The following is a 26,672-nucleotide window of genomic DNA, read 5'->3' as shown; positions in this document are numbered from 1 at the left end:
TTGTAAATTGGTTGAATGGTGTAATTAGAAAGAAAAAAAATTGTCAATTAAAAAACGTGACAACTATCCCCGGTATTCCCTATAAGATCACCATTTGAAAGGAAAAGCAATAGCTTTCCCCGCGATACACCCACGCGTAAATCAGCGACGGGTCGTCGTCAATCATTCAGTAACGTGATTCTGTCCGACCGCAGACGGGTTCTTACTACTTGCCGGTTACGTGTCACCGATCGATCCCTAATGGCGCTGCTTTTTCCGTATTCCAGACCACTGACTCGGGGGGGATTGATTTCTACAGGAAGAATTTTATTCTATCGATGGTCACGGGACCGATAGAATTTTTCATTTAATTTTTTCTGCGAGGTATCGTACGTTAACCTTGAAAATACAAAACGCGTCAATAGTGACTAACACAGGAACATTGGCAACCCGAAAATTACAATGTTCTTGAAATCTTGGAGGTTTCTTGGGGGGGGGGGTGTTAATAGAAGCGTCGGAAAATTTTTCGTTTTTGCTGAAATTTGTTTGTTCATAGTGAAACCACCCCTCAAAGGTTACCGTATGTTTTCCTGTTGTAGATATCGGAAAACTGTTAGAATGCAAATTTTACCACCATCCGATTTTCATGAAAATTGGTAAAATCGTCCTAAATTCTACGAAATAAAAGTATCTAGGTACAAGGTTTATTGACGCAAAACCGATATACACTGCGTGGCACAACCATAAAACCATTTTAAAATATTCAATTCTTATGTTTCGTGGTCAACAGAAAAACATAACCAAGTATGCCAAGTCTGAAATCGCGTTAAGAAATAATGTTTTTCTGCAAAAAAGGATAGATTATGTTTCCTAGAAAAAAAAGTGGTTCGTTTTTATTTCAACCACAATACATAAAGATTGAAAATTTTAGGGTGGTTTTGTAGTTATACCATGCAGTGTAGCCATTAGGTAATAATATTTGTTTCATCAAAATGTCGGACAATATAGCAGCTAAAAAATGTATCTTTTAGTAGAAAAAAATGTTTCGCGTCATTTCCACGTGATTCTTTAAAAAAAAAAATAAATATATTACCGAACCCGCGTATCTTATTCATGCCTCCAGGTAGATGTAGCCCCCTTAAAGCCAGAATATATAAATATAGCCTTCTTTTGTGTAAATCCAGAAGCGCAGTGAATTTCCAGCTGAATAGACGCCAGACTCGGCTAGCTTTTATCGATCAGCACGTCAGCGCAATGCATTTTTACTGAAGTATTGCCAATTATCCTATAAATGGACGATATTTCCTTTATATAGCCGGACCTTGACTGCTAAGAATCGTTCCTCGCGGTACTATTGGGCTTACAATCACCACGGAATCGAAGATAAAACTATGAATCCTCGACCCATCCTCTGATAAAAGGAGAACGAATTTTGCGATGGTGATCTTGGAAAATCAATTCCACGAAGAAAAGACTTAGACGTCGACTTGAAAAAGAAACTTATTAGCTGTTCCAGGTGTCTGGTTCACGTTCCAAGTACAATGGCTGCCAAAAGTTTTCCGGCGAAACTGTAATTTCACCGTATCTTGGTCATAACTTTCGTCAGGCCCGTATTCTTATAGAAACAAGAGAACAGATTAATTTTGTGCTAGACAAATTTTGAATATCACCAAATTTGAATAAGCAGTATATAATTACCAATATGGGTACATCAAGAGTTTATTCATAACTCTGCATTTTTGTAAAAATATACGTTGAAATTACAATTTGACTGGAAAACTTTTGGCAATCACTCTATACAGGGTGTAACAAAAGTGTTGTAGGTTAATAGTAATGGTAAATTTAGTCGTATAACAAATTTGGTGATTGGTCGAGGTTTTTCGTAAAAGCCTTGGATAACATTTTTGCTAAGGAAAAACTTGTTCCAAATCACCTTACGAGTGACCCATGAGCGTCGTTAGAACCAAGGTCATCACGAGCGAAATCTTTCGAAATCGAATCTGATCCCGATTGTTTCTTTTTTCGGGGCCAGGTCGCAGTTTAATCGACGTACCAAGTGGAAACTCATCAGTGCTCCTCGACTCGGCTCAATCAATACTTCCGACGAGGCAGCTTACCGCCTTGATTGGAATGTCTGAACGGTTGAAGGGGGGACTCAATTAACGCCTCGGCTGCAAACGGTCCAAAGAACCGTCAGAGACGGAGCCCGTTAACGCCAAAACTACGATAGCAGCCAGAATGATTAGTTCGTAAGCTCCTCGTGGATAAATTCTTCGAACGTCGTCACAGTGTACTTCCTGAGGTGTTTCGATATTATTTATTGCAATATACAGGGCTGATCTTGTAACACCTAAATATCTCTATTGAGACTGAAGATTGGAGAGAATATGTCCATGACAAAAGTTGTATTGTACAAGGGGGGTTAAGGTGGTGGTAACAAGCTTGCCTGTTTAATGTTAGGTTTCAAGGTTATTCGAAGGTCATCGATGTTTTCTGTAAATGACATCATGCGGTTTTTACTTCGTAACGTTGTCGAAATAAGTCTAGCGACACGAAATACCACAATGACCCTAAAATGACCTTGGATTCAGAAATCCAGGCTCGATTAATGGAAACATTAGCGTACGTTTTTTGTTGTTATGTCGACAACGTGTGTATGTGTGCCGTCTTATTGAAGTCCGAATTGATTTGAATATTCGAAATTGGAACGGACACTATGTAGCTTTGCGAAACGATTAAATTCTTGGTATTATTACCAGAAGGTCATTATTTTGAACGTTTCATTCGATCTGAATAAGATGATTTTTTCACATTAATGTTTTTGTCGATCGAAACCTTATTTTCGTCTCTTCTTTATGGACTGATAAAGCAGGGATCGAAGGCAAACGACTCAAAGACGATACGGATGTCGGAGATGAGTTTCAGTATCGAGAAAGATTGAACGAGCAATAATCCTATAGATTAAGGCCACAGCTAGATGACGCCATAGTTTAATTTCCAACCTGCTCTGAAAGGAACCGGTTCCGATGACGGTCAAGGGGGCGTATTTCACCAACGTGAATCACCCCAGGAATAAGATTCATGAAAAGTGCAACCATCTAATTGCCTGGAATGCCTCGGCTAGAGCCTAAGCCGCGAAGAGCCTCGCGGATTCACCGGTAAAAGAAAGACTCGAGTCGAGTGGACACGGACTTAAGGAGAGGAGGATTGTCATTTGATGTCTAAAGGCCTGGTGAGACTTTTGATTTTGAATAAAAATTAAAAAAAAAAAGTGATTATGGTGCCAAGTTCTGCGTTACTAAGGGCGAAACACAGAGTTCAATGAGTTCTTACAACCGGAACTAGTGTGCTTACTGTGTGAGCGTGGGTTCGAGTACCGATGTACATAATTTCTTTTCTTTTTTATTATTTGTATACAGGGTGTAACAAAAGTATTGTAGGTCCCTAAAATGGGTTACTGGTGAGATGATTTGGAACAAGTGTTTCCTTAGCAAAAATGTTATTCGATATTAATATCTCGTTAAGAAAGCCTGGGATAACATTTTTGCTAAGGAAAAAGTTGTTTCAAATCATCCCAGGAATCTCTCAATTCCGGGAGTCGAAGCTTTTTACGGACGCCCTGTATAACACATACCCGAGTCAATTGAGATCATTTACGGAAAAAGGGTATCCTTTTTCCATTAATGGCCCCAATTATAATACCAGAAGAGCTTTGTGTTCGTGGAAACGTAAATTGTCAAAAATTAATGGAAAACGTTCGAACAAGCTGCCCTTATCAATGAAAACATCAACACGTGCATCGATTGAATTAAATCATACCGTTCAGTTGTTTCGAGGTGAAAGCGTTTCCTTGTATCGGCGTTGCAGATTCCGGCGACGCTCGTGAATCGCCAATTGCCGATAACGAGTAGAAGCTTTCATCGAACCGTGACATAAATATATGAAATGTACCAATGATACGAACCATCGACGCACACCGGAGATTTAATAAATACCGAAACATTTACAAAATCGCGTCCACCAGAAATCTCTAAAGCTTCGTGCAGCTCATAATTATTGTGCACAGCTATCGAATATCAAGGCGAAATTTTTCGATCGGAAAGTTTTCGAAAAGAGATCCTTTTTCGAAATCACGTTTGAAATATAAATGTTTAAACGATTAAGCGCACCTTGAATATAAGTTTGAAAAAGAAAATATTAAATATCTAGAACAAACGTTATTTTAGAGACTATAAAAGCAGAGTGGATTATGTTTATGACAGAATGAGGCAAAAAAAAATGTGGCGTAAAGTACACGTAATAGTCTTTATGAAGTATCACATTTCTTTTATACAGGTACAGCGAGTGTCCCAATTCTGGCGAGCGAGAAGTATATTCTCCATAGTTGAGAGAAATTTATTTGAAATGTTTCCATAGCCGCAGAAATCACTAAAAATTACAGAGTTAAATGCGATTTTACCGAGGACTTGTGACACATCCGTTCTAACATATTTAAGTTATTAATATTGAATTAGTTTATAAACACCCATAATAAGAAACGTAACTCGGAATTGAAATTTGTTTCTCAATGGAAATTTATCCGAACAGCGTTCAAGGGATAAACCGTCATTCCTGGAAGCCATTTACTTTTAATACTTCTACCTGCAAATATCGTTTATCGATATATGTATACGTATTCATAGGAACGTTTGTTATCGGTAGGGCGCAGTTATTGAAAAAGGAATGAAGTTGCGGATACGTTCATACCTTCGTTTCAGCGTTCTTCTTTTTTTTTATTGTTGTTTTTATTGCGGATTAAATCTTCCGCTCGACATCGTTACGGCTGTTCCACGCAGGGCCCGATAAATCCCGATAAATTACCGAACAACCGGAATAGACTGCGTTTATACAGAAATTTATCGCTTGTCCGCGTGTGGACGTTCATCCAACTGCAATTCTTCTCCAATTTAAACCCGACGCGACGGAGTTTTCTTATACGCTGGATTCAGGATAATAGCGTTTTATATTGGTCTTCGAATATATCTTGCAGTGATCTAACTCGGAAATGCAATTTCTTCTCGGAATTTTCCAATTTTGCCAGTTGCCAAAAACGTTAAATGTCACGACATGACATTTAAAAATCTTCTAATTGTTTATGGGACCCGCATTGCCTTCACTGTGATTGCTTGCAACAAGAAGCCACTGCAAAATCGTCTCTCTCTCTCTCTCTCTCTGCCAGAAATTCTCCCTGACATTCTTTTCTCCAACATGTTGCAACCGTATCGCTCGATACCCCTTCACACGTTATTCACATTACGGGGTAGATGTTTATCTTCCGGCGGTTCGTGTGCAGCTCCCCCGTACTGCATTTCCATTTCGATATAACGCGTCTCTCGAATGTTATGAAAGGCATGAACAGCAGCGATACAAGTGATGATAAGTCGGCCGTTGAGGACACGAGGGAGAGATATTAAGGTGTTTCCTCCTGCCGTTAAGGTACGTTTTCACGCGACAGTAAATCGTGTGACTCTTACAGTCATGACTAGCCTGCGGATGTTTATGTATTTATAGTAGAGGAGAGTGGGTGGGTTTTGGGTTAGTTTTCAATTAATTTGTGGTAGTGATTAAAATGAAAGAGAAACACGCTTTAAATCTGAAGAATTATAATTAGTAAGGTCTTACCGTCGATGTTTCATTATAATTATTTTATTATTCCAAAGGAATCTTTAAAAATGTAATTATTCTAAAACTAGTTATTTGACCCATACTTCCCTTATGGAGGGAGGTTTGGGTCGAATAGTAGGGATAAATGGGTTATTCAATTTTTTTATTGTTTTTGCAGTAAATATAGAAAGGTTTAATGTATATGTATATATTTATTATCTACAGAGTGATAATACATATACCTATATAATAGTAATAAAACGGAGAACTGAAATAAAGACTTCGAATGAATAATATAGTAAACATAAAATAAAGACTGACATAACCAACTGTCATCTTAATTTAATATCCCTATAGCTGCAAAACGCCGTAGGGAAACGTGTAGTTTGCTGGTGTCGATGAGGAATTGTAATCGAAGATTTAGCGACCTTCGTTGACGGGGCAATCAGCGGTCGCAGTCTGACAGTGAACTCGTGTAAAAACATTCGTGATTATTGGAGCAGAGGACTAGTATTTTTTTTTTACTACAAATAGCGAATAAAGGAAGAGAAAGAGAGAGGAAATCGTATTTAAAGGTCGAAGAAGAACTGATTTCACGGTGTAGGAGGGTTGAACGCGAGACACATTGGTGTCACAGACCGACGAGTTCATCGATCGTTTGGGCGTAATCGTCAGGACCATCGATGATGTAATTACTCGGGTGTAAAACCACTGATAGCAAGGGCATCGGATTGACGCGATGGTTTGCTGATAGATTTATCGGTCGCGGGATATTTTTAACCCATTAACACCTAGCGAAGAACCAAACCCGTCGACATGATGAATTTTCAATGTTTTTGTTTTACATTACAATCACTGATAATCGTAACGAAGAAATTAATTAATTTATAAATTTGTAAAATTTGAAAAGTTTGTCATGTTTATCGAGTGATCGATATAGACAGGCGTTTATCGTTGGTAGTTCCAGTGTTAAACCGATTTTTCGAGTCGAGACGCACGAATACCCTTTTAATTAATGAGATCACTGAATTCCATTCGCGATTTCTTCTTTACCTTCAGGTACACGGAAATATGATTCAACGAAGACAAAATATTTTCCCCTTTTATTGGTTCCTGATAAATATTCGGTGTCCTAATAAATACTCCACTATTTTTCTTTTTTTGTGAAACTTTGTGCTTGTATTTGTGATTTCGTTTTAATATTCATTTTTTTCAAAAACTGAACGTGCTGGGAAAAACAAGTGAAAAAAATCGAAAAAAATAAAATCGAACTTTCGTTTTCATTCCATAATTTTTCATTCGCTATTCTAGGCAGGTTGGTCGGCGTTTTTCGTTAATAACTCGTTAATAAAGTAGTTGTTTCAAATTACCCCAAGAATCACCTCTTTCAAGGTCTTACATCTATTTTGGATCAGCCTGTTATGACCTTCTTCGATTTATTCAGAAATGAACAGCTCGATTGTGGTGTAGCACTCCACGCTCTTTTGTTGGAACGGTTTGTAGAACTGTGTCGACTGCAGCAGCCCTAGCCGTTTCTGGGAGGGAGAAAACGGAGCCTTTCAAGGATAACGTTAATCTTCTCCGACAATATTGTTCGTGCAATAAACGAAGAAGTTTGCGCCGAAGTGAAACCCGAGTCGGCTGCTCGTGCGAAACTCGGGGACGCGATTACGTTGATAATTTCACTGGAGCTTGGGCACTTCTGTTTCCCAGAAACAGGATATTAAAGGGTGGATTGTTTGCCGAACCGTTGTCGTATTTTAACGCACTGTTAACGGAGGGGAGGGGGATTAAATCAGTGTGACACTCTGAAAAAGAGCGTATTTTCACCCTGGGTGTGTCAAAGTCATAGTCATTTTCGGCAATTTCTTTTTGGAAAAGATTATTAAATAAGTTGAACATTTAATATAAAACCTTTTATTGGACAATTTTCAGAAAATGTCATATTTTTTCTTTGTTTTTTTCGTACAAAATTATTTAATATAAAAATGAATTTGCAAATTTTTATAATAAAAGAATATAATCAAAAATTGAACATTCTAGTCAAATTGATCAAACATCGACATTATTCAGTGTCGAGGCTCTCGGGTGTGTTCTTTTTGGAAAACTTACCCCAACGTTTCGCAAACATTGCAGAGCTTCCACAACGGAACGAGTGACACACTGACACTGGTGTATACGTGTGTGACATGTGACGGCTCACTATTAAACGCAAATCCTGCTCACGTTTCAGTTCAACGGTCGCCGACCAGAGACTTTAATTGTACAGCCGAGCGATTTCGAGTGTAACGACAATTATTCAGCTGACCAATTTCTGATGTAACTACAGTCGTTCAGCTGACCAATTAAAATCTCTGGTTGTTGACCATTAAACTGGGACGTAATCGGGACACACTTTTATAGTCAAGTCGACAGCAATGCTCTTCGAAAGAATTGGTATAAAGCTGCGTCGATACTATACAGCAGGCTACTATTCATCAAGTGTGACGCTATCATTAATAATTAGATGCGAAATGTTATACAAACTTGTTACAGACTTATCCAAAATGTATAATCTTGTAACGAGCTATAAAAACATGTTGTATAACAAGGTATTTTTATTTGAAATTATTGATTTCAGGACTTATGTGGATTAGATATTTTTTACTTCTCTCGGTGAGCAGTATAAGCCCCTAAAGTCTCAGACCCTTTTTCTTTTTATTCACCCTGTATAACTCTACACATATACATATATCAGAAATGATGTTTTGTACGTGTCAGAACGAACAGAACATGATGTACATTAGTGTTCTGCGTCGACAACTAATTCCATGAACTACCCACGCTGTCCTCCCTGTTGTCAAGATGGAGGATCGCTGGTGATGTAAACTTTGTAAGAGGATCAAACTGCTAGAGCAAGAATAACAACCGCGTTTCGAACTTTGCCTTACGGTGACGTAATATAACGTTATTCGAGTAATTCCGTTCTAAACTGTTTAAACAAACGGCGTTCAATTCTGTAATTTACTGCGCCTACAGTAGTAATTTTCCGCAGATAACGATGATCGGCAGAATTCTGTGGAAACAATAAATAATTATCTTACCATATTACGCGTCGGTGTCAATATAACGCAGTGAATCGTTGCGTAGAACAAAAATTGGCGCGATCGAGTGTCTTTTTTATTGTTTAGAATAAAATTAAAAATTGAATTCCTAACGAGAAATGAAAGGATTAAATGTTATAAAAACCACGAAAAAACATTTACATTTGTTCTGTTATATCTTATTTGTATTTTATTTTATTTTTATTTTAATGTACAAGTTTCTTTTTTCTTTACTTTATTGTTAAGCCAGCCCTATGTACAGGTAATTTGTGTTACCTCTATAGGATTCACGTAACCGTAAATTAAGTGGTTATAAATAAATAAATATACAAACGTATAATTCCATTAATTGTTTTCGACAAGGAGCGTAAGATGAAACATAAAATTCTACGAGTCACAACGAGGTGTACCAATTGGTGTGTACACAAATTACAATTTCCCCGATTCGAAAGCGCGCGAAAAATGGCAATTTCGCTGGGAATATTTTTCTTCTCGCGGAAACGGACGCAACGGGTGCAGTTATTTTAATTGTCTGTTTCGGGCGACCAATCGGACTCGTCGTCACTGGCGTTGACCGGAAATATAAAATTTGTCGCGATCAAAAGACAACAAACGGTCGCGTGAATTCCGCCATCGAGCGGACGACTTCCCGTCGCAACGTTCTCCGCAGCTGCGTAATTACAGTCCACGCGGATGAGGGATGGTGAAATGGGAAAACTCGCGTGAAAACAAAGTTTCTTCCGTTGAAAACACGTACCTCCGGAAACGCTGTTACAACCGGGGCGCTGGGCTGAATTATAAAGTTAATCAGAATCCATTCGAGACTGCTAATTTGCTTGCCCGCGGCGCGGCGAAAAAGGGAGACCGGAAGTGCCTAACGAAATTTGTTAGTCGGCTGAGAGAACCATCGGCGATAATTAGTTTCCAATGCCTCTCGAGTTCGCTGGTATCAGCGATACAACGAATTAATATTAGGTAACCGTGAAAGTTCATGACGTTTGATCATGTTTAATCAATGGATATAAATGGTACACAATGTGGATCAAACAATACTCCGGAAAAGTAGTCACCTCTGGGCTTCTGTTACCTTTTCCCAACGATTTAAAAACCATTTCATTCCTTTCTTCTGAAATTTTTCCTCTCTGGTATCAAAAAAGTGCTTGAACTCCCTGTCCAAGTCTTGTCAATTTTCCAGTCGCCGATTTAGTAAAGGATGTCAATTGCCAAGAATGATGATAGTCCGAAGCCGCGATTTCTAGGGACTATGGGGGACGGTTTCGATTGGCACCTGCTGTCTAATTTGGACACATAAAATAAACATGTCTGAATAATTCAACTTCGACGCAATCATACTGAGGTCACTTTTTCGAAACTTTAAATGATTTATTTCTATACACCTTTACACTGGTAAATTCTCTGTCAAATACAAAACCCCGTTAAAATCGAAGTCGGACCAGTTTAGGTCCTTCCCTTGTTAATTTGGTGTGTAGAATCCACCCTGTGAATGTGTCCCACAGTTTTATTAACACCCTGTATAAATTTGGCAAGCTCCTTGCACGTACATTAAACGTTGCAGTTCCATCGAAATACAAGTCGACTTATGCCCGTTGCGGTTTTGTTTAACGTCGGGGAGGGGGGAACAAGCGAAACGGAAATTTAACCGATTGGTCAGCCGCCATAACTTTCAACTCCGCGTTCCTGGAAACTGGCAGTTTCATTATTTGCCCGTTTACCGGGACGTGCGCCGACTGACTTGAAACTTCCGAGCAGTTCACCTTTTACCAGGATAATAAATCATTTGAAATTCAAGCGGTAGCTAACGGTGTGAAACTGAACTTCGCACGATTTTTAAATTCCGCGGACAGATTATTCAAAATGTGTTCTTTTCATTCAGGAGGCAGAGGAATTACTGATGTCTGTAATGTACGAAACGAATTATTCGGTTTTTTTTTCTGGTCGCCTGGTTAGAATCTGATACAGTAAATGATCGATGAGTGTTCGGAGACTCCTCGGTACTGTTAAGGACTGGTCCCAAGGTGTAACTCTGACTTTTTAACGAGGTTTAGCACAAAAATAGAGGTTGGAATTCTGAAACCAATAATTTTGTTTCTGCAATTTGTCCAAAAAGATCAAAGTCCCTACGATTTTATTATTTTTCAACACTTTTTATCTGCGTATAGGTTTTTAGTTTTTTTTTTTTCAGTTCGTATGAACCATTTTCTCGGAAAGCTGTCAACCAGTCAGCGGAGATTTTTTGTGAGCGCTTAGTAACTGATCTTGTGCAGCACATAAATCTGATTTAAACAAAGTAAAGAAAATATTTTCTTGTAATTTGAATATCTAACATAAGTCCTTGTAGGTTTGCAAAAGATTCATGTAATTTTCTTTTTATAAATTTCCAAAGGTACCTTTACTTTTCGGGCTGGTACCATTAACCATTTGGGTGCTATGAGCGCAAATACATACATATGTATGTGTCCAGCGTAAGTTATCGACATGGACTATGGACTCGTGTACAATGCGTTTGACAAATGTTATCAGCTTGTACTCCTGACACAAGTAAAAATTATGTGTTTGAAACAGACATGTGTATACATATACTTGTGTTCCTCTGGTACCTTAGCAACGACAATAAACGAATTCTGATTCATTACTTTTTAGACACACGTACATCACATTCCGTTACGTGTATTGAAGTTTAAGTATGTGTGAGTGTTAACTTGTGTTAAGTTAAATGTTAACTTGTGCTAGGTTACATGTGTTTAATCACATCGAATTATTCAAAATCAAACCGTACATACCATCCATAATCAAGCACAATAAGCAAAATGTATCAGTGTCGAATTAATTAGGCAAGTTTCTATAACAAAATAGAAATTCCGTTGAGAATTAAACATTGGCTTCCTAGTTGAATCGACTCGATTCGTACAGAAGGTTCAACCGAGCGAAACTTCGTTCGCGGCGATCCAGTCGGACGATAACCGTTTCGGTCCCGCGTCATGTAAACGCGCCATTATGTGCAATCACACGGACAGAAAAATGGAGCTAATGGATAGTATGCTGTAACGTGTCGCGTTAAGCTTTAATCGATACACAAACACAGGCGGAAAAGCACGTAAAAGCCGGTCGAGCTAGATAAGCAATTACCTTTCACCTGGCCACGTATGGGACAGATTAACCGTGGTCCCCAGGCATGAATTCTCGCGGAAAATTTTCAAGCACCCATCGAGAACATCGACGTTAATAATTTTATTAACACCGTGACGACCGACGTCGTGTATGAGTGTCAATCCGTATTTTTCAGATATTCAAAGTTATGGAACTGTTGTTCACATATTGGGGTTGTTTGAGCAGCTCGTAGCGTTTTCAAGGATAGAGTTATAATCTATATTTCTCAATTCGTATCGTATACTCATTTACTACTTCCTTCTCTTTTTTTACAATTTCTTTAAATATTTCTAATAATTTCGCATCCCGATGAAAATATTCTTTTCCCATTTTGTAGCGTCTATTACTTGAAATTGCCGAAGTATTTTCTGTTGAAACGAATACTCACTAGTCAGGTTATTAGAATTATTTGATGAACCAATAAGTAATTCACTATTTGTTAAATTTCCAGAAGGTGTATTTTATATCAATGGTATGATTTTGGTCCTGAATTGAGTAAGAACTGGTGTAACGTATGCAGAAATATCTCCATGAATATGAAATTAAGCCGTATATAGTAAATCCTCGATGAGTGTTCGATGACTTCTCGGCACTGAACATTAAATATTTCATAAAATAATGGCCATGCGTAGCTGAAATAAATATCATTTGTCTCCAGAATTCCAAGCTCTATCACTGAGCTAAACCTCATTGAAAAGTCAGCCTTATACCTGAGGACCCCACCTTGTCGGCGTTGAGGAGCCTTCGATCATTCATCGAGGATTTACTGTAAATCCTTCACTTTTATAGTAACAAATATCGTTTTTGTCAAGAAATATTGGTACTTAATAGTAGGTATTGGTCAAGGTCTTAAGGTTACTAGATTAAAAGGATGATTAGACATTATCATAATTAGATTAATCCTACACTTAATGAATTAGTTGGGAATAAATGGCCGTTTCGAAAATATGTTTCTCCCAAATTCGTAAGATTTTTTTATATTTTTCGTATTTACTTGCTACGTGACCTGTAGCCGGATGGGTGGGGGGGGGGGGTTTTTCGGAGGAACTTTCCATTTCAATGGCAACGTGAGTTTCAGACACGTTCGGAATAAAAATAACTGAGACTACCGCGAAGAAGCCTCATAAAACACGATACACAGTAACACTGGGGTCGGCAGAAGAGAACGCTTAACGTGGCTTAACGTCCACAAAGATTGGAGGGAAACCTTATATAGCACCACAAACCAGTGGGGTTCGAACCCCTTTGTTTTCATCATACTTTCTCCAACTAGCAATGACCTTGAGCGTGAGGCCACTGATTTGTTACTCGAGGTGAATGCTGGGTGTTAGTGAACAACCCTTAATCGTCAACACTCAATTTATTAACAAACACAGTGAAACAACAAGGTAACGTGACGTAGGGTGGATGCATTAGTAAATGAACACGTACCAGTGAATGAAAACAGTTAAAAAGAAAAGAAAAAGAAAAAGATAAACATAGTAAAAAGAAAGATAGATTGTGCGTGACAGAATATCGAATAAAATGCGTAGAGGACATGTGAAGGTCAAATTTTGTTTTAAATAGAATGATATATCTGTTTAATGCATTAATCGATGCAGCTCGCCATTCCCTGTACAAAAGTATAAAGCTATTTATGCGCAGAAGCCTATAGTTTAGGACTTTAGGAGATATTTTAACCCTCCGTTGTCACACCTACTTTTTCAAACGTAGTTGTGTACACTGGGTCAATTTGACCCAAGCCAAGTTCGAGCAGTGTGAATTATATTTTCATGGTTAAAAATTAAAAGTTTCATCATGCCCACGAAAATTCTTAATAAAATGAGAAACAAAATTCTGAAAAAAAAAAAGTTTTTTAGATTACCTGAAATTACTACTACATAGTGCCATTAGTACCGTTTTAAAGAATTCCTCAAAGATATTTTACTTCAAAGAGAATTCTGGGTCGATTTCACCCAGTGTGACAACGGAAGGTTAATCTGCGATATTGCGAAATGATACCCCATTTCGATGAGTACTGTAAGCCCCTAAAGTCCTAGATCCTTTTTCTTTTCTCATCCTGTATATATACATTCATGGCAGGATGTAAACATTTGCCGTGGAGTATACCTACACAAGAAATCTGAAATTACATTGTTCTAAATAATATAACGTTCTGACGAAAGACCGTTCGGTTAACAGAGCGTGCCTGATAATGGGTGTTCCGTTAATCGAGGTTCTACTGCACTCCTAGCAAAACGACCAGTTTCCTCCAAAACCAGATCGAAAGTTGACGATTTTCCAATTTCAAAATAGCTTCATCGTTAGAGCCACTCTCATCGCCTTTCTTTATTTCAAGCAACATTTATAATTCTTATTTTGTTTATTACTAGTTTCAACAACATATTCGAACTACATACATGACCTGCTAAACGTAGAAATGCTGAATTTTTCATGACAATCGAAGAAAATAAAATGTTCGTAATAATTAATTTCAAAAATCTTTTGCAATTAAGGTTACCTTATTACATTCGACATGTTGATTATATGTATAATTTCAGGTGAACATCGGAAAATTGTAAATTTCCACGCAAATTAATTTCAAATAACACTTCTACAGTGGTATTAAATCTTTTTGATTATGAATTTTGCAGTTTTTACAAGATATTCGAATTTCGCAACCTCAAAAACATGACAATACCGACGTTTTTCAAAATCCAATCAAATTATGAATTTTAGGCAACTTCTCGGGAAAAAGGACCTTTCTGGGATCTCCCGAATTCCCGCGAAGTCCTCGAGGACTCGGGACAAAATGGCGGCGCTGAAACGGGATCGCGCTTTGAATTTCAGCCGAACACGGCGTTTTGTACCGCCCCCCGCGGCATTTTTGGGTCAGCGCGAAATTTATCGAGCGACACCGGCGTTGAATAATAAACGGGGATGGAGCGGCTCTGCTCTTGTGCATTCATTATTCGGCGTCGCCTCGTTAGAGCTGCTAGGATCGCGACCGAACATCTTCAGACGGTGATCGTTGATTACATCGTACGACGCGTGAAAGTTGTGAAAGTCATGAACAGTCGGAAAGATATTTTTCTGTTGCAATATATCCGTCTCGTGATAAAAGAAAAAACTGGTTGGTCACTTATTCGTGCACTAATACTTCGTTTATATCCAAAATTTTCTTACAAATTCTATCGTTATTTTTATTGAAGCCGACATTTCCGGACCGTTGCTGACCGTTTGAATTCACTCAATACGCAAATTAGTAACTACATTACTAACAAGCCTATTTTTTAGTGTGAATTATAATTAGTAATAGAGTATAAGTTATAGTACTAATTCTTCTACAAAGGCTGATTCCACGAAGGCTTAAAAAATTCTGGTACGCGAAATCGATTTTGTTCAAATTTTCCCGTTGTTTAAATAGGTTCTCGAAGCCGTTAATTTGAAAACATTCGTTGACTATGTATATAACATGCTACTGTATGCCTTTTCGGTGCTTTTTGTAGATACTAGAAGGGAATAATGAACATTTTCATTCACGATAATAACAACAACGACTAGTGCTACAAGATTATTACACTTCCTCTCGAACGGCCACATTATGTTCGTTTATTTTCATTTGCAGGGAAGTTAATTACTCGTTTTAGCAAATTATTAAACTGATCTCATGTACTCGCCACATGTAATATCGTGTGTAATTTAATTAATAAACATCAACAAATATTTCCACAATAATTCAGATCTCGTTGACCTTCGTAACATTATGTACAGTACCGTTCAAAATTTTTGAAGATGTCATATCCTGTTTTTAGTTAAATAAAACATTTGTTTGCACAGATAATGAAGTAAACGGGAAATCTATTAGAAGACACTTATTGTACAAACACTGCCGTTTATAAGTAGTAGAATATTTGGTCTGTAGGAAGAAAACGTTATATTTTATAAAAATTGTATATCTGAGGCCATTTTGTATTAGTTTATATCAATATAAACGTTGTTCGTCGAACTTTAATTTCCCCTAAACAATATTTATATCAGATTTTCAGATTTTAATAAATATTGTTATTCAAATAATTCACTAAATATTGTTTATTCGTTAATATTTTTTTGCCCAAGTGTTGCAATTTTGTTTCTAGAAAAAAATTCGTTCACCCACTTGAAGATACATACAATAAATGACTTTTAATAGATTTTCTACTAACTTCATCATTTTCGCAAGAAAATTGCCAGAAAATAACTTTCATTTTTGAGCTCTAAAGTGGTCCAACCCCTTAATTGACTACCATTTAAGAATCTACTGCTTCTTCGTTTAAACTTTCGTCCGAGCGCCATCGAAAGAGCCATGAAACGAATAATTTCCGTTGGTTGCTCGAAACTTTCTTACTTGCATCGACGTCGAATATTTTCCACCGGCAATTCGATCCGAAAAAATCCCCTCCATCTCCCTGAAAACGCGTCGATGTTCGGGGCGGAACCGTTGCAGAGGAAAAAAAACAATGATGTCGTGATAGCGTCACCTCGATTCTCCGAAACGCGTTTTTCTGTTTGTCCATAGAGGGAACAATTTTCCGGTTCTGTCCCCGGTGCGCTTGGAATTTCCCTTTGAAGTCAAAAAGCTTCGGACATTTTGGCTTTTCCCGACGGATTTGGCGGATTCTCGGAAATTTTTACGGAAACTGAATTCCATAGAATCTAGCGCGCAGAGTCTTTCCTCTAATTACAATATTTAATTTGTTTATTTACGTATTTAAACGACAAACTTATTAAATATCGCGACGACAGGAAAGGGGAAGTGGAGCGGGGCTAGCATTGGTCATCGAGGAAATTGAATTTTCTTTCGGTCAGGTGGATTAAGTAGCTATGAATCGCGACTGTGCCGGAAAGGATATGCAAGAAACGAGACCATCGACTACCTGTCGGGCAATGAATACTCGGGGCGATATTTTGGTCCGTTGCACGCGCGGAATTAATGATTTCGTTCTCTATTTTAAAATCTCGCTGTTACGATCGTAGTTAAAGGGGACCAGGTGGTCCTTTTTCGCGATAAAAGAAACTTTCTTTTTTGTTTATTAGTAATATACTTTTACCCAATGTTTACGATCAAAGTATACAAACTTAGATTTGAATGCGTTTGGTAGTAACTTTTCAACTTCTTAAAAATTAAAAAAAATCAAATTTTTTAGAATGAGCAAAATAAACTTTTGTGCTTTTCACTTATTTGTAAATTTTTTTTCCGTTTAAGTACTTTGAAGTAGCTTGAAATATTAATCGTTCAAATTAAATCGGTAAAAATATGAATGATGTGACGAGTGAATTGCGGATTTTTGCATTAAACATACCGAATTCTTCAGAAAAGTAGGAATTAAAACGGGAAAACCAGTAATTTGACTGGTCGTGGTAGGTTTAGTGTAAAGAATTTTATTCAGGAATTTCCATGATAATTGATACGGTTTCTGTTTAACATTAACCCATTAACACTCGAATAAAATCACATGTGGCAAAAAAGTGCCATTCTTTTTATATGCTAAACTAATTCTATCCATGATAAAACATGTAAGAAAAACATATGTTTTACACGTATCTTTTTAATAATTACGTTTCAATCCGTCGGTGAACGAAAACGGTGGATTTCGTTGTGTAGTTCTTGGTCCCGTGGATCGATTTGTAAGACTGCGATTTGCATAAATATAACCGCAGGGTTGGTAATGAACGGGACTGAAAAGAATACGAGCAAGCTACTATTAACCAATCGTCTCGTGAATCGTTGAATATATTATGCAGGGTATACAAAAATTATGTGTCAAGTATTCCAGATTCTCCGCTCTTGGATCAATAGAGGGCTCTTGAAAAGAATGTGACGCGAATGATCACCTTGACCTTCAAATTCAGGGTTAAATTTTCTTTTTATTTTGCGACACATATTCTATCCATCAAGGGGATAAGCAGTAAGATCAATTGAAAGTAGCAATAAGAATAAAAATAAACAAACGCATATGACTCGATCCGACGAAACTTTAATTCCAACGTGATGATGCTGATCACCAGTATTATCTGTGTTCTAAATAATTACTGTACTGAAATCGCTGTATTAAAATAGAAGGGCATCAGTTTTATCACCTATAGCTTCCAGATAGTAAGTACGTATTAAAAATTATGTTGTAAATATCTCGTTAACTATTAAGTTTAATACATGGTACAAAAAAAATGGGTCATACCGTTAAAAAACATCAAAGTGACCTTGAAATCTCTAAAATGCCTCCACCCACAAAAAAAGCACATCCCTCACAAGATGTGCCAATTGATGCCATTTAAGTCCCACGCTTCAAAATTGTCATAAAGTCTACCGTTAAGTCAATATTCGAGGTGATCAAGTGAGCTGAGACACACTGTATATTTACATTCATAATTAGACGCATAACATTCACGTTCCAATAATTTATTTATTTATTTATTTATTTATTTATTTATTTATTTACGGGTTAATTCGCATTAGAATACAAGAGAAAGCATGTAAACATGTTTAAATAAAATATAAATAATAAATGGAATATGCAGTTCCATGAAGCGAACGTCCGCCATTACTCGCGAAGTAGCATTATTCCGTCGATCCAGTTCCTCGAATAGAAATCCATTATTCTTGGAAGCTGGCTGGTCCAACGGAAATATTCGTGGAAACAGGATACAGTGAAACGTGAAATCATCGCGCACAGCGGGGATTCGATACCCCCGGAACAACGGACGTTCAAAGGCGGGGGCCGGCGCATAGGTGAGAATTCTGTTAAAAAAAAGAAAAACGGAAAAGAAATGGAAAATTTGTTTTGGCGTTTGTTTGCTTTTCCCTTTCTCTTCCCAGGAGGTTTTCACACGCGGTCTGTGATTCTGCTTGCCGTTAGTTCTTCTGCGATTCAAATTTCCGCCCATTTGAGGCACAGTGAACATTTCCCCCCGATTCTTCGTCGCACGGATAAACGTAATATGACCATGAATCTTTCATGGTTGCGTCGAGCGTTTATGCAACATTTACCCGCGCATATAGCTGATTGACCGAGGAAAATGTGTTCCCTGATTTTCGTTTCCATTACAGCGACAGTTTGGATCGATGTGCATGGACTTCTCGGTTGCATTAACAACAGACTTTTGTCTATACATATACAAGGTGAATCAATAAGAACTACTGTCTAAAATAACTCCTTAGCTATCGATTGTATCGGAAAACGTTTTAATGAATTGTGAAGCATTTTAACCCTAGAACGCCCAGAGGAGGGGCGGTTCCTCGAACCCACAAATCGGATAGCGGAAAATTATAATTATTTCCCGTCTGCAAAAAATTCTTAAAAAAATATTTATTGTCGTGTACATGTTTACGTTTGATATTCAAAAAGTCCTCGTTACTATATGTGAAAAAGACTATGCACAAGAAAAAGAAAATTATTAACTAATCGATGCTATCACGCCTTTATTACGTCTTATTACACGGTTTATTACGCCTTTCTTGGAAATATACATTCACATCGTCTACACGGAATTGGTACGTATCGAAAAAAGTCGTGTATAAGAACCGTGTAAAAGAAATACGTTTTCTGTAGCAAAATGAAAGATACGTTCGATGTCGTTCAAAAACGATGTTGTGTAAAAAGAAAAGAGTTACCTGTACAAGTGTAAGTTTCGTTCGAGGAAAACTGGTAACGATAAGTGTAATATATACGATTAAGTAAAATGTTACACGATAATAAAGGCTGGTTTACGGTTCATGTTGAGTGGGAAACGGCGACGGGAAACTTGGTAATCAAACTGACCAAACGCCAGCTAATGGAGCTTTTGATCACGACCCGTAGACTCGCCGATAACCTGTATGACCTACCTTTTCAGGGCCTCGAAAATTGTATAACTATTTAATGGTCGCCGGGAAAATTTCACGGTGTTGAAATTATCGCTTAGAGCGGAGCAAAATTGGTGTGTCTAATACCTTCTGGGTAATTAAATATCCTTCTGGCCGTGTTCAAACACCCTTCGGTTAATTGAATATTATAATTGAAAGTGTATCGAAAATCGGGGTCATTAGGGAATGTGTAGGATAGTATATATTTATATTGAAACATTTTCTGAAGATGACCTTGAGAACTTTGAACAAAATATGGCTGACAAAAAATTTGATACAACAACATTAAAGCTCTCCTTGGATCGTGTTATATCAGCCAAACAAATTTTCTATCGAATAGATGTCAATATAATAATCTCAGCTGATCAAGTTTCGTGGTCCACCCTGTAAAACTACAGTGGTAGTCAATGTGTTGAAAGAAATTTCGTGTTTGAGTATTTTTCTTATGTTCTGATGTTTTGTCAAGCAACCAGACCTCGTCGATTACAATGAATCTAATTGAAATTAATAGAGATTGCTTGTACATAGATATTTTTCATTCGATTTTGGTGAAATGTTTCGTTAAGAATAAAAATTTTTCATATGTAAAACTATTTCTCGAATTTTCGCTATCTTTTTGGTATTTTTCATTAATATAAGTACGTTTGAGGATAGTAATGCCAAGGACGTTTCTGTGACCCAGTGATTAGGGATTCGAAGCGTTGCATCCCGAAGCTTATGGCATCGTTTTCAGAACGCAACAGGTACACAGAATACGTTGATTACGTGATTCACAAGGTAAATGGCTCGGTGTGAATTGTCTGCGCATCCGTTTCTGGATGAATGTTTCGGTTTCGACATTCGAAGACATTCAAATCGGAAACAACAGTTTGAATATCATTATTCTCAGTGTCATAAACGATTTGCACGAGTTCATGAATATTCCCATTTTTGTAGATTATTTTGCAAAAACTGATGAGAAAAATTGGTTTCGTCTATTACGAGGTTCATTGAAGTACAAATAATGTTAAAGGTTGTGGGCCGTAAAATAGGTGCTTTTTGCGAATTTCTTGCACAAAAACTGTTCGACAGATTAATTCGAAGTTTAGTCGGTTGTTTTTGTATTGTCTTTAACTATTGTTCTAAATTTTTGTGTATCGTCAAACGAAAAAATATTGCTGATATATATATTATCTTTCTTAATTTTAATGAGAAACACTGCTCACCTGTTTATCTAAAAGGTTAGAACGGAAAAACTGTTTGAATTTGAATCTGTGCATACAACTACTAAAAAAACACAATACAAAAATGAAGTTTCTGATCAATGATTCTGATTGAAGAAATCATCGACTGACAGGGTTATTAAGCGAAACCGCGATAGCCTTGAAGGGTCTGTCCATGGGGATCCCTGGGGATCGAAGGCGTACTCTTACGTATCATTCCCGCGAGTCAAGGGAACCAAACGAGGAAAAGCCACCGAATAAATCAGGGAGACGTGCGGCCTGTAAATCAGACGGCAGGGAAATCGAGGAGAAAGATGACCTGGATCTCGCGACTCCGCACGCCCTTGCAAATAATCACCGGACTTCGGATATTTATGCAAATATCGATCGTTAAGCGTCCAACTTACCGGGTAGTAAATTCACATGGAGACTCCTTTACCCTATTACAGTAAATCCTTGATAAGTGGTCGAAGGCTCCTCGGCACTGAACAATAAATATTTCATAAACTAATAGTGATATGTGACTGAAACAAATATCATTGGCTTCAGAATTCCAAGCTCTATCACTGTGCTAAATCTCATTAAAAAGTCAGCTTTACACCTGGAGATCTTCCCTTGTCAGTTCCGAGAAGCCATCGAACACTCATCGAGAATTTACTGTGAAGGTGTTCAATAGTGTTCCAAATGAAATCGAGGAATTGCATTAACCTTCATTCTAACTGTTCGCTGCATTGAACAGGCTGGAACAAAATATAGGGGTGGAATTCCTTTCTTTTTATTATTCATGATACATCTAATACTTGGTTAGTTCTACTTTTACACTTTACGAGAGAAACCAGCCGTCCTTTTTAGTTATTCCCTTGTAACTCGTAAACTACAAAATATATCGAAAAAAATTTCGATAAATTTTGTCTCATTTTCAGTTATCCATACATCGATAGGAAGAAAATTTCAAAGGAACTATTTTCTAAAATCATTTTCGAAAAGAAATTGTTTTCTCAAAAATGTCTTCCTATCGATATATGAACAACAAAAAACGATATGAAATTTGTTTAAACTGTTTTCCGATATCTATTATAGTTTACGAGTCGCAAGCGAATAAGTAAAAAGGACACGTCGGATAAAAAGGGTGGTTTTCTCCTTTAAGGTCTAAGAGTAGCGCCAACCAAGCACGGCAAAATTCTTAGGTCGGTCCCATAAACATTTGAGTAAAGTTAAAAGGAAGTTTCTTTTTCTCCACTTACTAGAAGACAGTCGTACAATTTTGATGGTTCTTGTTCCACTCTGTTATTGAATTTTAGACAATAAACGGGCACGCTATAAGTACATGAAATGTCCGCAGTCTAATAGCAGCGATACGATTTTGTTACGCGTAGTCATGCAATCGAGACGTTGAAGCGTACAGAGACAACCGCATAACGTGACCATTATGAGTATTATTGTTGTCAGTGCATCGATTAAAATTGTCCGTCTCTGCTGATTCACGGATCTTATGGCTTCGTGGCAGTGTGCTCTGAACGCAGGTGTCCAACCCCCTTATAACTTAAAATTCTGAACCGATTCACTTGAAATTTGGTACACACCAATCGAAAAAGTGTCTCTATAGTACGAATTAAAATAATAATTGTAACTTTGTTACATCGTCACTTGGTGTTCAAAGGTGTCTGATTCTGTTTATCAGGAATAGAAATTTTTTGTTTATTAAACGACACCATTTACGTAATTATGAAGAGTTTTTTTTTTCAATTTCCTTGGTTTGCACTATTGAAGACCATCTAGAATAGATCATAAACACACTTAAATTTTTCGTTTTGCATCTTCTTTGGGAGATTACTATTTATGTTTTAATTAACATAACAACAAAATGGCAGAGAAAAATAACAAGGAAAAAGGAAATAGCCAAAGAACATTTTTTTTGCATTTTTGTTCATTTTGAGGATAGATCGTTAATTCTAGTTCGAACGATAACGACCAGTTATACTAATCAAGAATCCGTTTGGATTGTTTGTTTCAGAAAAAAATCGTTTTTTTCAAAGGTCTAGAATACCAATAAACCTTCCAACATCAAACTAACAGTTTCAGTGACATAGGAGCTTATAAGCGTAGATTTAACGTAACAGTTACCTTCTCAATCTTTCAGTTAATGTGTTTTTTTGTTTAATATAAAAGAAATTTGTTTTTGATCATTTGAACGGCTGAATTTTGATTCTGGGCCATTGTGCGACCTGTCTAGAGTAGCCAGATGCAAGAAAGACAGTCTATATCGGTAAAAGCTGACTCGATAAATTGTCGGTTAATTGCTGGTTTGTCGATGTCTCGGGTATGGGTGAAGGGGCTTTATAACCATTCTCGGTGATTCATGGAAAGCGTTCACCTCGAGAGGTTTAATAACGTGAAATTGAAAGATTTTCCGTTTCTCGGAGTTTTATATTTATTCGCGTCGTTTATCGTGCTAATAGAGCATTGCCGGACGAGCGTAGCGGTAACGATCGCGATACAAATTGCCCTGAAGGCTCCACGGTGGAGGATGGTACGAGGGGTGGAGGTTTCGTTGGAAGATTATTTGCGCGGGACCACTGAATCTACAATAAATAAATCAGATTGGAGGGAAAATACGTTTCTCGTTCTGCTGGGTAGAGAAAAAACAGGGAGTGCAGCAGCAATTAAAATTTTAACGTTTACAAGGAGAGGACACAGGTATAATTCTGAGTTTTTATAATGAGGGTCAGCATTGTGATCGATCTTGGAATTCTGGAGCTAATGATACTCGTGTTACAGTCGTAAGTGGCCATTAGATTACGAGATATTTATTGTTACTGTTGTAGCTTATACAGGTTAGTTTTCTCGTAATATGTCATATTTTGCCCAAAAACGGGTGTTTGTACAGAAGCTCATGTTTTTGAAAAACTGTGAGAGGTAGAGAAATTCTGCTTCCGGATTCGTGATCTGGACGAGAAACTATAAGGATCTCTCAATTGATATTGCTAATCAGAAAATAAAATTTATTGGACAGTGTAATCTGAGCTGATCATGTTTTGTGGTTCACCCTCTGTACAGGGTGTTTCAGGAGGACTGGTAAATATTTTTGGAGATGGTAATAGAACTTTTTCACGTGAAACATTCCATACTATCTACCTCCTGAAATGTTCACCATTCCTTCTGAAACACCTTGCACGAAAAAACAAAACTGATCGGAATTTAGTTTCCTCTATTAGGCTATTTATTTTTGGTGAAATATTCAACCTCGCGAATTCTTGGGGCAGTCGACGAACGATAGGAACGCGCTGCAGCGATTCAATAGTGGCGCGCTGTATCGCCATTGAAAACGTCCTGCTCGAATTCGATACACACATGCACAGACGTGTGGGCACGGATACGGATTCAGAACGGATTGAAATCTCGAGTCAGTATCGAGGGCCGGGGTAATTGCGCGGCTAAATAATTGATGGGGAACAGCGAACGGGAATACAGTAATTAGTGGGTTATTCGTGAAATGTAATGGCGACGATCGCGAGAGGAACGCCTTTGTTCTCGCGGAAATTTGTGTACACCGCCGCATTCGTCGGTGGTTTACGCAGAACAGGGATGACGCGCGGGGAGGAAGAGAGAGAGAGGGAGAGACATCTCGAAATTGGGTCAGAAAGAGCAGAGTGTATCGTTGCTCGACAATTACAGGGCTTAAATGCTGGAAACACGCGGTATTCTTGTTTAACGGTGAATGCGCGCTGAATCGTACGGTGTCTCGTTTATAATGAACTTCCAAAATTATATCCGCTGGTGTTGAAACTAAGGGAACAATGACTACGAAGAGTTCTGCCCATATAACTCGAAACTAGAACTATAAGTATTCGGATATTCGAATAAATCGAATACGAATAATTTATTAGAACTATTCGTATAACTCGAATAATTTCGAATACGAATAATTTATTCGATAAATTCGAATACCTTGAATAATTCGAATAATTTATTCGATAAATTCGAATACCTTGAATAATTCGAATAGTACCGAACATACGAATATTTTAATATTCAAATAATATGGAGCATTCGAATCAAACTCGAATTCTATTTCAATTCGAATACTCGAGTTATTCGAGTTATTCGAATATTCGTGACGGCCCTACTCGATTATTTCTGCCCCGTTCTCGTCGCAAACAAACAAAGTATCGCAATAATATCCGCTCACCGGTACAGCATTCGTTCCTGACGATCGGCCTCCCTGTAGATCTTGTAGTACATCGCGATCATAATGATACCGGGCACCCAGAAACTAACACTGGAGCTGACCACCGCGTACAGTTTGTTCACTTGGAAAACGCACACATCCGGGTAGCTACGCCGAAACTCTAGATGTTCCTCGGTGGTGTACCATCCGGCGAATATCGGCAGGAAGCTCATCACCGTCGGCGAGCACCAGACCACGCTTAGCATCGCGCTCAAACGGAAATTTGTCATTATCAACGGATAGTCCAACGGTTGGACGATCGCGTAATAACGGTCCACGCTGATGCAGCACAGATGAAGAATGGACACGGTGCTGAAGTACACGTCTAACGAGTTCCACACGTCGCACATGAAGTAACCGAACAACCAACGGCCGGACAGCTCAACGGACGCGTTGAACGTCATCGCGAATATCGCGACAAGCATGTCCGCCAGGGCCAACGAGACCACGAAATAGTTTGTGATGACCCGTAGCTTGCGATGCCTCATCACGGACACGATCACCAATAGATTGCCGAGCAACGCGCTCAGGATTATGAAACCCATCACGGTCGCCTTGGCGATCAGCCGTAGTACATGCTCGAACTCGTGGCCGTTCACGTCGACGTCGTACACGTCCGAGCGATTCCTTTGACCGGTGTCGATCAGAATTTTCGGTATGCCCGATAGCACCGTTCCGTTTCCGTGATTATGCTCCATTGTTCCGTTCAACGCCATCTTGGACGATCGCAGCACCTCTGAATGATATATCCCCTTCCTTCTTTCCTGTCTTTGTTTAAGCTCCTCGGTTGGGGGTTTCGTTACCGTGATCCACGGTGATCTGTCTCTCTGTCGTCTCCGTCTACGTCCTCCTTACGATTTACCGGATGATCCATATCGAGAACTTTGAATTTAGTAGACGGTAGTTCGGAATTTTCAAGACGATTTGATTGCCAAGGCGGCCTATAGATCCTCGATCAAAACCTCTCGATGGAACGATGAGGACATTTTCGTTGGATAGCTAACTGGAACACCTCCAGGTTATTTAGTTGATATTGCGTTTGGAGCACTACGAGTGGGCGTTGATCTGTGCTACGGAACGGAACGAAACGGCGATTTCGAGATCGGTCGACCCTTTGGCTGAATTCCAGGCGGTGGCTTTTGTCCAGCACGATCTCGATCTGTCCATGAGGTCGTGACCAGTGTATGCGCGCATCGTTCGTCCGGTTTCTTTAGCATCGTGGACTGCCTGAAACTGGAAAACCAGAGAGAACATTGAGCTTTCTTTACGGATTGCTTCGATACGCGTGAAGGAAGCTTTGAAATGATGGAGGGTATAAAAATTACGAAGTGTGATCACGTTTTGATCTGAGTTGGACGGAGTTTCTTTCAAATGATACATGAGGGGAGTGTCCGAATGTCTACTCATTCAAGCGTCTACTCGTCATAAAGAAGGTATAAGTAAATTATCTTTAACGCATAAAATAATAATAAATAAAAAATAAAATGCCTTCGAATAGAAATAGAGTG

At 38.2% G+C, this 26,672-nt stretch overlaps 1 protein-coding gene across 1 annotated transcript in view; it reads right to left on the bottom strand.

The window, feature by feature from the left end:
* Window positions 1–25,880, bottom strand: part of LOC107185983 (octopamine receptor beta-1R-like) — a 38,210-nt gene extending 12,330 nt beyond the window's left edge. The window contains exon 1 of the mRNA XM_015573765.1: window positions 25,126–25,880. Within this exon, the coding sequence (XP_015429251.1) occupies window positions 25,126–25,880 (755 nt within the window). The remainder of the gene's footprint in view (window positions 1–25,125) is intronic.
* Between the last annotated feature and the right edge of the window lie 792 nt (window positions 25,881–26,672).

The sequence above is a fragment of the Dufourea novaeangliae genome, unplaced genomic scaffold (assembly GCF_001272555.1).
Source record: "Dufourea novaeangliae isolate 0120121106 unplaced genomic scaffold, ASM127255v1 scaffold54, whole genome shotgun sequence".
NCBI lineage: Eukaryota > Metazoa > Arthropoda > Insecta > Hymenoptera > Halictidae > Dufourea > Dufourea novaeangliae.
The sequence above is the reverse complement of the archived record's forward strand: the minus strand, read 5'-3'. Positions and strand labels throughout refer to the sequence as shown.